At 15.7% G+C, this 16,650-nt stretch overlaps 1 protein-coding gene across 1 annotated transcript in view; it reads right to left on the bottom strand.

Annotated features, from left to right (window-relative positions):
- LOC128956496 (uncharacterized) overlaps positions 1–16,650 on the bottom strand; it is a 221,968-nt gene that overhangs the window by 141,704 nt on the left and 63,614 nt on the right. Inside the window, exon 5 of the mRNA XM_054302214.1 lies at positions 13,941–14,043. Coding sequence (XP_054158189.1) covers positions 13,941–14,043 — 103 coding nt within the window. The remainder of the gene's footprint in view (positions 1–13,940; positions 14,044–16,650) is intronic.

Genomic DNA, 16,650 nt, shown 5'->3' with positions numbered 1-16,650 from the left:
CAACAACAACAACAAAAAACTACCGGTGCAATTTGCGCACCAGTAGTTACACTGTAATACACACTGTATGTATGTGCTGTATATCTATACTATCATATGATTATTATTATTATTATTATTATTACTTTTTTCTTATATTTTTTTATCATTAAATCGTTACATAACACGACATATCGCCCTAAAGTGGCATTTGATAACAACAATTATTAGCCGCAAATAAATAAATTAACTGTAAATATATATATATATATATATATATATATATATATATATATATATATATATATATATATATATATATATATATATATATATATATATATATAGTATATATATACTGTATAATACAGGTATACCTGTATAACAATTTATTTAGTATTACTATAACTGGTATATAACTGAGTAATGTTTTAGAAATTTGTTGTTTTTTCAACAAAAAAAAATAAATTTTATTGATAATTATTTTTTTCACTAAATTAAAAAAATATATCAATTATAATGTAGTAGTAGTAGTAGTAGTAGTAGTAGTAGTAATAATAATATTAGTGTACTTTATAAATGAAATAAACAACAAAAATAATTTATTATTATATATTTCATTTTTATTTAACAAAAAAAAATTACTATAACTTTTAAAAAGTTTAACAAAAAATCTATTACTACTACTACTACTGTATTAGTCAATTAAAATAATTATTTTATATGTTATTATTATTATTATTACTAACTATTACAAGGGTTGTGTATGTTATGTGATATTAAAGGGTATTATTGATAATAATAATAATAATAACAATAATAAGTCATTATTATAGCCAACAATAATACTATAAAACTTTTGGAAAAGTTTTTTTTATTTTGTTGTTTAATAACAACAACACCTGAACTTGATTTTAATTGTTGACAATAATCGTAATAAAACTAAATAATAATTATAGTATATTAAAGTTGTAATAATAATTATATTAATAATAATACATGTAATAAATAATTATTATTAAATTAATAATAAAAATGATTATTATTTTATTTTAATACTAACACAATATAACTATAATATTAGTACTAATAATAATAATAAAAATAACACCATAAAAGTCATATTTTAAATAAATAACTATATATCATGTTATGTATCAATAAAAATATATTATATATATAATAACTTATAGTTTTTGTTTTGTTGTTGTTATGTATCATATAATAGATAGCTATAAACTATCAAAATTTATTTATACAAAAATAAAGTGATTGCAAAAAAAATTAGTTTTATTTTGTGCGCTATATTTATCTAAATATATCTCTAATATTATAATTAAAATTATATATTTTAAACATTTTAAGAAAAAATCAATTTTTAAATAACATACTCATAATAAATACATTACATAATAATAATAATAATACTAATACTGAAAAAACATAGTTATTTAGCTTATTTCAAATATTTAAAATAATAATAATAAAATAAAATAATAATAATACTAAAAAATTTGTTAAGTAATTGTCGGCATAAAAGTTCAAATATACAGTATATCAATATATATATATATATATATTATAATATAGTAATAATATTTTTTTTTTAAAACATTTCTACATTAAATAGCTAAATAACTTAACTACTAAACGATATATAATATAAAAATTGAATTTATTTCTATACACGTATAATAATTATAATTATAATAAATATAAAAAAACATTTGATCAGCAATTTTTAATATATATATTTCAAAAAAAATAAATAGTTATATAATAATAACTATATAAACATTGTAATGCATAATCACTTAATTGTCGCAAAAAAATAATAATAATTACAATATAATGTAATTATTGGAAAATGGATTTTATTTTGAAGTCATAATATTTTATTTATTTTTTAAAAATTATTTATTATATATATAATGTGTCTATAAATAGATTTGAAAAAATATATACAATATATATATATATAATCTGCATATTTATCTAGAAATTTATTATATTATAAAACAATACCTACTAATAATAATTACTATTTTAGATACAGTAATAACAATCAAATAATAATTATTAGTAATTTTTTTTGAAACAATAATTACATTATATGTTAAATAATTGAAGCGTAAGAAAAACAATCGCCGATTAATTTAAACGATTCATTAACTCTCTCTCTCTCTCTCTCTCTCTCTCTCTCTCTCTATAAAAAAAATTTGTCTAAAAAAATCAAAATCAATACAATTTTTACAGTAATTTTTTTTAACATAAAAATTCTTAATAAATAAACATTTAGTTATAATACTTTGTATATATTTAATGTATTAAATATAAAGTTGTTTTTTTATTCAATAAATAAATATAAAATAATTTATTAGTTAAATGAAAAAAATAAACATTTAATTCAAAAACAATGTCAACAATTAATAGACATAATAGACAATCAAAAAAAAAAAAATAAAATAAACTAAAAAAATATGTGATAAAATTCAATGAATCGATTGATTGAATAAAATAATAAAATAAATACCCATTTTTTTGTTGTTGGTATTGTTGTTAATATAAAAAAAAATGTTTTGTTGAAGCAATTAAACTGTTTTTAATTTTTTCAATTTGATAAAAATATAACAGTTTTTCAATAGTTTAATTTAATTTAATTAATTAAAAAGTTTTAATTATAGTTTATATATTATAATAGTTTCAGTATATATTTTTTGGTAGTCAATTGTAAGTTAAAATAATAATAATTTAATGGACAAAAATAAAACAACAATTTTTTTGATAAAAATATTTTTATATTTATTTTTTAATAAACACTAATAAATCATTAATAATTTTGTTGTTGTTTTTTTGTAGTAAATAAAACAAATAAAATGTTTTTATTTATATATCTACTAAACATATATATATTATATATATTAAAAAATAAAAATAATAAATAAAAAATATATATTAAACATTTTTATCAACACATTTATATACTATTATTATTTAAATATTAATTATTATTATTATTATTGTGGGAAAGTGTCGCTATATTATCACTACTACTATAGGTGTCAACAACAATAAAAAACAATTAATATATAATTATAAAACTAATAATAATAATAATAATATAAAATTTAGCATGTATAAATATTAAATTTTTTTGCATAAAAAATAACTATAAAAAAATTAATATTTATATATATATATAATTTAGACAAACAAAATACTACTGTACTGTCTATACAGTATATACAGCACATGTAGTTATAATTTTTTTTGATAGCACAGGTAGATTATGATGATGATGATGATTATTATTATTATGCATACATTTTTTTTGTTGGGTACCATCAATATTATAATAATAACTGTCTGTTTAGTATAGTATAGATACCGGAGCCGTACGATTGACTAACACAACACTTTTAACACATACATTATCATCAAATGCTTAAAAAAAATCAGTTGGATGTATACCCTATACACCATACACACAGTTATTATGTATATCATGACTGTCCTTAGAAAACTACTAGTAGTAGTGCCTAATCTCCCGGTGCTTAACAGTTATTTCAAGCGCGATAAGACAGTCAGTCAGAGAGAGAGAGAGAGAGAGAGAGAGAGAGAGAGAGAGAGAGAGAGAGAGAGAGAGCCGTTAAATGGGTGTACAACCAGTTATATAACCTACCGGTGCTTACGATACTTTACTTTTTTTAACTTACTTTACCTTTATATATAATGTTACGGTTATATGATTGGAGGGACCCATAGATTATCATTTAGTTTTTTATTTTGCAGTATTATTATTATTTCATGTCAACTCACTATACATATCAATATATATATATATGTATAGATTGTATATAAACTATTTGGTGTATGTATGCAAACTACCGGTGCTATGCAAATGATATCAACTGTTCAATTATGTAATGATATCTAACAACAACAAAAATAAATGATTTTTTTTTCTACTAAAATGTATAACTAATGTTATTATTATTATTATTATTATAGTAGAGTATAGTATAGTATTTATAATACAAACCCGTTATAATAAATATTATTAATAAAATTTAAAAATTATTATTATTATCTGTCAAAACTATTCATACATTTTTTTGTTTGTTTGTTTGTTTTGCATATAAATATATTTTTTGGGGAAAAAAATAAACACATAATCAATACATTAATTTGTAAACAAAATTTTTTTTAACACTTTTTTGTTGTTGAAATAAATAAATAAATATTAAGTTCATATTGTATTTAATATATTTAAATACATATATTTTGCATTTTTTACAAAAAACTATATAAATTATGTAAAAATAAATAACTAACATTTTATAATAATAATAATAATAATAATAAATTATAACAACAAGTATCTAATAAACCTAGAAATATAAATTGTATGAAAAATGTTTACTAATACTTGTAAAAAAAATTTTTTTTTTAAAGTTTTAAAGAATATATATCTATAATATATATCTTTCAAGTTTACATACAAAACAAAACAACAAAAACAATGACAAAAAATATACATAAAAATTATAATTAGTTAATATTTTTATTATTATTATTATTTCAAGTACTGCTATATATATATATATTATAAACAATTTGCACATTCATTAGCACATAATATTTATATTATAATTTAGTTACAAAATAATACTAAAATTTTCTATTATAATAATAAACAGTTATTTAAAATATATATATATATTAGTTGAAACAATATTTTAATTTTTTTTACTAGAAAAATGTTGTTTAAATAAATAGTTAAATTTATTACAATATTAACATTTCAGTCAATGAGTAAAAAATTATTATAAAAAAACATTAACAAAAAAAATTATTTAAATTTTTCAAAAAGTTATTTTACAAACTAACTTAAATAAATATATTAATAAATATATTAATATATAGTAGTATTTAAAATATAATAATATTATTATTATTATTATTATTATTATTATTATTATTATTATTATTATTATTATTATTATTATTATTATTATTATTATTATACATTTTAATTATAAATCATTATTAATGATATTAATAGTAACAAACAAATAAAAAAATAACTATTAAAGAAAAACATTGAAAACAATTAAACAATAAATTTTATTTTCATTATTATTATTATCAATAATATTTTTACTTTCAATATATCAATCAATTTATTTTTAAATATAATTATTTATGTATTTTTCTAAATATGTATATCTAATATTAGATTCAAACTAAAAAAAATAAAATAATAATAATAGAAAATATTTAGTTAACATTAAAAAAATTTCAAACAGACAAACAAACAAATAAATCAATTGATTGTTATATAACTTATATACACAGTATATCTACAAGTAATAGTTGTATAACAATATATATAAATATTTAATATACAGTAGCTTAAAAAATAATAATATTAATACTTTGACTTTATTTTATTAGTATTTTTCATATATATATATTTTTTATTTGGATGCCCGACCCGATCGACCGACCGACACAACTACAACACTTGACTACCGGTGCTATTATTGAGTGCAACGATCGGTTAGAGAGAGAGAGAGAGAGAGAGAGAGAGAGAGTTGATTATCCGTTACCGACTATTAGTAGTATAGACTATATATATATATATATATATATATAAGTATATATGATATATATATATATGTAATAATAATATACTGTATATATATGTATACTAACTATTAGTTTTGGTAACATTCAAAACTACATTTTTTTAAATATATATATATATATATATATATATATATTATTTGTATTATTATTAGTAGTAGTAGTAATAGTATTATTGGATAAGATCTTTATCGTTATACTAAAATGTTTAGAAATATAGAAACAAAATTTAGCCGAAAAATGTCATAAAATTTTTTTTCTATATATTAAATGTAAAATATGAGATAAATGTTACCAATAATAATAATAATAATAAGAATAATGATAATAATTGTTGAAAAAATTTATTTTATATCTAATACTAATTTTTAAAAAACTATAATTATATGGAAATTATTAATAATATAATAATTGTCATAATATTTACCGGTATATATAAACTATATATATAATATAATATAATATAGATAATGATGTAAATACTTATAGATATAAATATTATTAATAAATATTTTATTTATTTTTATTTTTTTCCGATAAAATAAATGTATATATCTTTACATAATTTTTTAATGCAATAATGTATTAATATATATAAAAAAATAAATACTTTTTTCTTTATTTTTCTTTATATATTTAAAAATCTTTTCCGGGAATATGTCTTTCACTTAAAAATAAATGGTTTCTCAATAAAAAATATTTTTATCTAATTTTTTTTATTTGTTTTATTTTATTTTTTTTTTGTTTTAGTTTTTATTTCCAATAAAATAAAAAACAATAAATAAAGTATTTATTTGACAAAAATCTATTTTTTTTAAATTATATTTATATTTAATATAAATGCTATTTGAAAAACAAAAAACAAATGTCAAAAAATTATTTTAATTTTTTTTAAATAAATACTTTTACTAATTATAACTTTCATTATTATCATTATTATATATATATATATATTGGTGAACTTTAATTAACTAATATCTATAAACTATATCATAATATTGTTTTTATATATATACTAAAAATATTTTGATAATTGCTAATTAAATAATATTTTCAGTTTTAAACTTAATACTAAATATATATATATATATATATTTGTATCAATAGTTTTTTTATCAATCATATACACAAAAAAAATCACACAAATATTTACAGTTATATTCACTACTAATAATAATTACTTCAAAAATTTTTGTTGTTTGTTGATTATCATTAACTTAAAGGGTTAATCTATAGTTGTAATTAAATATATATATATATATTGAAATATTTATTGAAATACATTATCAGTTTATATACATTATACTATATCAACACTACAGTACACAACCATTAAAATGTACACTAATTAGTAGTGTTTCTCTTTTATTATGAATAAATATTTCATTATCAATATATATATATATATATTTATATATAGTATATATTGAATATATAAATAATAATCATTAATGAAATTTTTTTAAAGTATTTTATTTGATAGATAAAAAAATCTATATTACTTGTGAGGACAGTTAGGCTAAAGTGGTAAAGGGTTACTACATATCACTATTACAAATAAAATAAAAATTGAAAATATTTTTGCGGGTCCCCACAATCAATACACACACACACACACACACAACAAATCAATGTCCCGGAGCTATGACTGTATATATATATACAAAAAATATATATATTTAATATAACAAAGTTGATAATTATATACATTATTGGAAAACGAAAAAATATTTATTTTTAAATAAATAAAATTTCCTTTTAATATCATATATAATATATTACAGTATATATATATACAGTGAATATCAAACAAATTATTAATAATAATAAGTTTATTTTTATACATAAATTGATAATTAAGAGAAATTTTTTTTATTTTATTTTGTTGTTGTTGTTGTTTATTAACAGTTAATATATGAAAATGTATTTATTTTTTCATTAAATATATTTCAATAAAACTAATTAACTTTTTATTTATGAATAAACCCTTATTTTTTTAACTATTATATTAGTATTTAATTATTATCATTGCTTTTCATTTCTATCTTTCATTTCACTAATAATATAATAATAATAATAATAATAATAATAATAATAATAATAATAATAATAAGGAAGAGATATTATATTACATATAAATATATTAAATTTATTTAAATATTTAGAGAAAGAGAGAGAGAGAGAGAGAGAGAAAGAGAGAGAAAGAAAGAGAGACTAAAAAAATAAAAATTAAATATTTAAAAATATTTAATAAATACATACAGTATTTATATAATACAATTCATATGTTAATTAATCCAGTTTTCAATTTTTGTTTTGTTTAATTATTTAATAATTAGTTTATTATTATTATTATTATTATACTTATGAATTAAAATTTGAATACTATTTAACAAATTAACCCTTTTTTCATTATTATTGATATTTCAGACAATTATCATATTATTGATAATAATAATAATAATAATAATAGTACTAATCATAAAACATTATAATTATTAATATTATAAAAAATATTTTAGTATATAAAAAAAATTATTACTACCTAATTATCAAATTATCAAAAATATAATTATTTTTTGTTTATTATTTAATTTCTATATAATCATACCAACAAATAAAAAATAAAATAAATATAATATTAAATAATAAAACCAAATTTTATTTAGGATAGTAAACAATATATTAATTTGTTTTATTGGCAAAAAAATAAATAATACTTATTGACTAATAGATGTTAAAAACAAAAAAAATATAATATACTGTATATATATATATATATATATTGAATCAAAAGTTATATAAATGATATATATTTCATGTAAAACAAGTATAATTTTTTTTAAATAAACGATAAATACTTAATATTATTATTATTTGTTTTTTTGTTGTTATATAATATAAAATAAAATGAAAGGATTAACTAAATTATTAGGAAGTAATGGTTTGATTTTAAATTAATGTTATTTTCAATCTCTCTCTCTCTCTCTCTCTCTCTCTCTCTCTCTCTCTCTCTCTCTCTCTCTATCAATGAAATGAAACCATAATATATAAGCTAATTATTCATTCATTAGTTATATATTTATCATTTATATAACAAAAACTAATATACATTTCATATATATATATATATTATAGTTAAACTTAATTAATGTATACATAGTTTTTCCGCATACATAAAATTTCTATAAATTTATAGTTTATATATAATATATACTGTATATTATATATATATTGATAGTTATTGATTGGCAATTGGGGAGTGTCTGCTAATGTATATATATATATACTGTATATACAGTTATACATAGATATATCATTACCACTAAAAAAAATTAACAAATAATAATTTATTTTATTCAACACCCTAGTCAACAACAAAATGATAAATTGTTAAATTTATTTTTTTTATATAAATTTATCAACATGGTAAATTAGTTAAAATTTTGTTGTTTTTTAATAACAATTATACAATAAAATTATTAGTATTTTTTAAAAAAATAAATATTTTAACTTAAAATTTACTATTTATTAATATATATTAGTATATATATATATATATACCTATGAATAATTATATCTAATTAGTTATAACATGATATACACGACAACAACAACACGTGATTTAAATTAAAGGGGGAACTGTATGTATGATAGCTCAGGTAGTTTTTTGTTGTTGTTGTTGTTGTTGTTGTTGGATAGTTAACCTAACCCTTTATGAATAACCCATACTACCAAACAGTTATATAACATTAAATAAATTATACAATTATATAATTAGCCCCCAAGTGTTAAATGTTTTTGAAAAAAAAATTATTTATATGTATGGTATGTATGTATGTATGTATGTATTCATATAATATACTGTACTGTATATGATTTAAACCCGTAAATACTTATAACTATAATACCTATGGATAATACAGATAATAATAATAATAATAATAAAATTTATTTAAAATGAGTTAATACTCTCATCTGAATTTGTAACTTATATTACAAAATATTTTTAAACAAAAAAAACAAATTCAAACTAATAATAATAATAATAAATTTGAGAAATAAATATATTTGAATAAAATTCAAATAAATAAATAAAATAATAATAATAATAATAAGACTATATATTAAATAATTTATATTATTATTATTATTTAAGCTTTAAATTTTAAATTTTAGACAATTTTTTCTCCAATAATAATAATAATACAGTATATAATCGAAATAAATATTGTATTTTACATATAAATAACTGATTTTTTCTTTACATATATTTGTAGATATTTTCATAAAAATAATATAATATTTTTTACATATATATATATATATATATCCAAACAATTTATTTTGTGTAACAACACCCAAAAATAAAAAATTATGTAAATTTATTAATTATTTAGTATTTATTTTTTTCTCTCTCAATAGTTATGGTTATACAATAAAATCCTTTTATATATTTTTGTCATTATTATTATTATTGTTATAAATTTTTATACATTAGTATATTTATTAAACCTATTTTTTGTTGTTGTTGTGCTAATAAAACAAAAAACTAAATCAATTATATATATATATATAATCAATAATATATATATCAGACACACAAACCTATTATTATTATTTTAATTATTACTATTATTATTATTATGATTATTACTAGTAGTATATATACTGTATATTATATTAATTCATTAGTATTAACTGTATAACTGTATGTAAATATCGGATTCATTAGTTTATATATGAAATATATTAATGTATATTATTATTATTACAATTTTGTTTTGTATTTCACAGAAATTTACATAAATATAAGATTATATTACAATATATATATATATATATATATATATACCCAATGAATATATTGACTTTGAAAATGATTATTACAATTGGATTTGTATTCAATGGGGGATATAATCAATGCCGGAGTTAACAAAATTATTATAATATTCAATATATATATATATATATATATATTATACAGTATTTAACTAAACTAAAAAAAACTTGACGCCCAATACATATTTAATTTAACAATACAGTTATATATATGATTTAAATATTATAAATATATATAAATATATTATAATAATACAGTAATACTACTTATAATAATAATAACTGTATTTAAATAATTTTGATTTTTCTGTGTGTATGTGTTAATACAATTTTTTTTTAGTTTTACATATATATATAATATATATATATTTATAAGATATGTATTTTAATTTGTATGAAAAAATATAGTTATTTAAACCGTTAAAAAATTAGATAATTTAGTTTTAATGCAAATAAGATTACTTACAAATAAAATACTAACAATTATTTTTTGTTTAACTATTTTTTAAATATTAATTATTAATTTAATTATCAAACAATTCATAGAGAAAATAGTTATTTCATAATATCAATGCATAAGTTTTTTTTTTAAAAAAATTTTTGTTTAAAATTTTATTTGTGAACAAATAATATAATATGCATTAAAATTTAAGATTAATTTAAGTTTAATTTTATTTTTCTTTACTTAAACTATTGTCTAAATCTAATAATGATATCATTATAAAACAATTTACTATTGTGTTTATATATTTAAATATATATATATACTATAAATAGCATAATTTAATAATATTTCTCTCATAAAATTGCTATTTAATAATGTTTTTAAAAATATATTAATTAATTAAATGTTAAACATGTATTCAAACATTAATGTTAAAATGATTTATCATTTTTTTTAGAAAAAAATGAAAATTAAATATAAAGTAAATAATTATTCAGTAACTTTCAGTTATATTATGTTTTTTAAAAATAACTAATAAATTACTTATTTTTTTAAACATATCAAAACTTTCAATTACTGTACATTATTTAAATAATAATAAAAAAATTATTTTTATTGAATATATTAATATTGAAAAATGTTTTTATTTTAAAAACCATTAATTTTCATATATATATATATATAGTTATATGAAAACTATTAAAATATACCATAAAATACCTAAAAATAGTATCCAAAAAAAATTATATTATATTATATTTACTATTCATAATTAAACCCAATTACTATATATATATATAATATATATATATATATATATATATATATATATATACTGTATATATATATATATATACTGTATATATATGTGTAGACAATACTAGACAAACAAAATCATTGCCATTAATAACATTTGTGTGTTTTTTTATGATAACAATGACTTGAATAATAATAAGTATTAAATTATTTTGATTTTTTTTGTTGCTATAAATATAATATATGCTGAATATTATATAAGTAGTGATTTATTTTTATTTTTTTTGATTTCATTAAATATTAAAATACATTATTAATTATATCGTATTAGTAGTAGTAGTAATAATAGTAATAATCTTAATAGAAAATCATATTAATAGAAAAAAAATTAAACAATAAAACAATAAATATTAAAAAATTAATTTTATTTTTTTTTTGATAATCAGATTTAGAGAAAAAATTTTTTTATTTCAATCATTTATTTTCAGATTTTATTTTACTCTCATTATTAACAATTATCTCTCTCTCTCTCTCTCTCTCTCTCTCTCTCTCTCTCTCTCTCTCTTTAAGTATTTAATCTGATTTAGAAAATATAAATTAAAAAATCTGGGCTAACATTATGTACAGTACTATATATATATATAATACAGTATAACCTCCAGTGAAAAAAAAATTACTTATATATACTGTATATACAATAATTTTCTCTGTTATTAATAATAATACTATTATTACGGATGACTATCTATACATATACTCTCTCGTAATGTAGTAATACCTGTGCTAACTATTAATAATAATAAGTCCAGCACTCGATTTCTAAACCAACTAAACAAAAAAAAATTTAAATACCTGTCCTCTAGTTAGTAGTAGTAGTAGTAGTAGTATTACAATATACTAAATGTATTTAAAAAAAACTATTATTAATATGTATTTAACAATAACAACAAAAAATTTAGTACAAAATATCGCTTTTGGTCACAACAATTAATTCATACCCCAAAAAAAAATAAATAAATAAAATGTTATATTAAAACAATTAATCGTGATTTTCTAGTATTTTTAATACATACTAAATAAATACATAATAATTAATATTAATTTTTTGTTTTATTCTCGTTTAGTGAAAGAGATATTATTATTATTATTATTATTATTAGTGTCAGACATATAGAAATTTTTTTTTGTTTCGCAAAAAAAATCATTAATTATTTTTTTATTATTATTAGTACTGTTTAAGCAAATGCTCTAAATAAACAACTAAAACATTATTATCATTATTATTGATAATAAAAAAACAATATTATATATATATATATTTAGATATATATGTTGTGTTTGTGATAATTGATAGAAAATAATGATATATCATATATGATAATACTATTAACTATATATATATATATATAGATTTAAATAATTTAATCTAGATAAATAATAAAAATAAATATTTAAAAAAAAATTGTTGTGTGATCTCAAAATAAATAAAACAAAAATTATTTTAATCATTAATCATTTTTATCCAAAAAAATAAATTAAGTATTTTTATATTAATTTAAATAATTAATCAAAAATAGTATTTAAATACAGATAATAGATATATAAATAGATATATTAGTAATTTAAACTTATTTAATGATAATAAACACAATAAATTAATATATAAATATACAATAAATATAAATATATAATTGTATGTATTTTTAAATAAAAAATTAAGCATATTTTTTTGATTTAAATTGTTGTAACTTTTTTTAGGTTTTTAAAAATTTAATTTGATTTTAAAAAATATTTCGCGGTCAATTTACTTTATTAAAATAACCAGTTTTTTAACCAGTAACTATTTTAAACAAAAATATAGCATTGCACAATATAATTTTTTTTTAAAAATTAAAAAACTAGCATGTCAAGTTTTTACAGTTTATATTTCTATTGATTAACCACTAGAGGGCAGCGCCTGTATATCAATGAAACACTTTTATTTATATTACAGTTTGTTATTTAATTTTTTTTTTATAAATATATATTAATTTTTAGCTAGCTAGTTTTTTATGTGGCATATTGTATTTTTTTTGTTTATAAATTTAAGTAAGTAAAATTTTTTTTTTTATTTTTTTACATAGACTAATTTTATATTATTTAATTTTTAATTTTTTATATATTAATTTTAGCTAGCTAGTTTTTTTATTTGGCATATTGATTTTTGTTGTTTTGTTTATAAATTTAGCTAAAATTTTAATTTTTTAAAATTTTTTTTACATAGACTTACCGGTAAGTGTAGCAAATCGTTGAGCCGGTGCTTAGCAGCACCTTTATGTAGGCGACAAATAACTAGAAACTCGTCCTCCGTGTCCTGTTTGTCTTTTAGTAAACTATATAAATTTAAAAAAAAATAATCAAGGTTATTAAATTATAGACAAAATTAAATAAAAAAATATAGTAAATTAGTAAAATTTAATTTAATTAATGTTAGGTTCTCAGTGTAACTAATAATTATAATAATATCAATAGATTTATATTTATTATAATTTTTCTATTGATTAAATAGTTACAGTTTTTTTTGTAAGTTTAAATTTTTGTAAAAATTTAATTATAATAATAGAAATTAATCCAAAAAAAAAATAATTAATAACAATTTTTGTTTAATAAGTATTATTTGAATTAATAATAATTATAAAGTATTAGTTATTAACTTAAAAACTAAATACCAACAAAAAAAACATTTAAAAGCTTTTTAAAAAACATACTAATATTTTGTAAATTTTTTTTTTAAAATTAATAATCAATTAGTTGCAAAAAAATAAACTAATTATTGTATTTAGTTTTTTTTTAAATATTTTTTGTTTGTTTGTAAATTATTTAATCCTATCATACAATACATAAAATAATACTAATAATAATAATCTAAATTATTTATTAATAATTGTCTTAAAGTTATATATATATATAAAACACAATTACAAATGTAAATTAAAAATAATAATATAACTAATAATATTAGCGGTTTAGTAGTTAAGTCCATATATACTATATATATATATATAATAGTATAGTAAATAAAAAAAATTTATGTTAAATATATATATAATTTTTTTTTATTGATAAGTACTGCTAATAACAGTAACAATAATCATAATCTCATTGAAAATAAAATGGGATTTAAATAATTAAATTATTTAATACCAAGAAAAACAATATAATAATAATAATAAACATTAAATAAAAACAACACAACATTCATAAGATTATAGTAATAATAATACTTTTTTTTAAGAGACACACAAACAAAATGATTAATAAATAATAATAATAAAAGTAATAATCCGTTTGCGACCCAAATGTCAACCAAAAAACAAAAAAAAATAAAACAAAAAAAATTATGTAAAAAAAGTAAAAATACTTTTTTGAACTCAAAAATAATATTGTAATGTAATGTCTGTACTAAATATATATTTTTAAAAATTTTTTTAACTAAAAATACAGTACAATAGCTTAAACTATAGCTAAAAAACTAAACAACATTTTTTATTAAATAATAATAAATTTTGTTAAATGTTTTTTTTTTTGTAAAATACTTGTAATAATTATAATATTTTGATAATAATAATAATAATAATAACAATAATATTGTTTTACAATATATTTCTATATAAAAAAATAATACTATAATACATAATAGTGTTTATAATGAGATTATTATTATATATTGTTTTATTAGTAAAAAAAAGACATACAATACTAAAGATATAAATATAAATATTTTTATTATACTTATTATTATTATTATAATTTTTTAATTATTTTTGATACACTGTTTATTGCTAATTAAAATTTAAAAAAATATTGTATTAAAAACATTGAACTTGAATTTATAAATATTTTTATTTTATCTGAATAAATAACATACAAAAATAATTGTTTAGTTATTTAACATAATAATTGAAAAAACAATTTTAACTAAAAAGTATTTTACTATCGATATAATTGTAATAATAATAATAATAATACATTGCATTTAAAATTAAAAAACAATGTCAATAAAACTTTATTATTATATTAGAAAATATATTTTGTTTTTTTTTGTTTTGTTGAAATAAATAACAATTAAACAAAAAAGTTTATTTGTTTATTATTATTTTTTTTTGGACAATAAAATTTGTTAGATATGCAAAACAAAACAAAAAAATAATTTATATACTATTATCTAAATTTTTATATTTATTTAGTTGTTATATCCCACTAACACATAAAATAAATAATTTTTATTAAACTTATAAATAAAGTATATATATAATACTGTAATACTGGTATTGATATTGTTTTTAATAGACATTATATAACTATAAAAATCAAATAAATAGCTTTTAAAAAAAATATCACTTTTGAAATATTTTATTTATATCTATATTATACTTAGTTTATTGAAAATAACTTAACAATTATATTATGTTTTACATATTATTTTTGATATTAAATATAAATGCCATTTGAAATCAACAATAAAATCAAAAATCATTTTTTTGTGATTAATATTATAATTACTAAATATTTACTCATAAAATACAACATAATAATTATTTTTTAAAAATAAATAAAATATGTTAATAAAAAACTTTTTAAAATAATATTTAAGTGTAAAATAAACCATTTTTTTATTACTTTAACTATTGTGATATATTTAGTATTATAAACAACAACAACAAAATTAATAATAAATTTTTTAAATAAATAATTACTACAAAACAATTAAAATCAATTTTATTTTAATAGTAAATAAATCTATTAAAAAAAATATTTGTAAAATACTAATAATAATTACGTTATTTTATATCAATTATTTTATTATGTTTTATTATCAATTGAAAAAAACACATACATTTTGCCATTAAATAAAATATATGTCAAATATGTACAGTAAATATCGTTATATTTGACATATAAATACATTTATAACATATTATATTTCAAAATACAGTATA

This window comes from Oppia nitens, unplaced genomic scaffold, assembly GCF_028296485.1.
Source record: "Oppia nitens isolate AA-2021 unplaced genomic scaffold, nextdenovo-longstitch-racon4-pilon3 scaffold30_pilon_pilon_pilon, whole genome shotgun sequence".
Classification (NCBI taxonomy): Eukaryota; Metazoa; Arthropoda; class Arachnida; order Sarcoptiformes; family Oppiidae; genus Oppia; species Oppia nitens.
The sequence above is the reverse complement of the archived record's forward strand: the minus strand, read 5'-3'. Positions and strand labels throughout refer to the sequence as shown.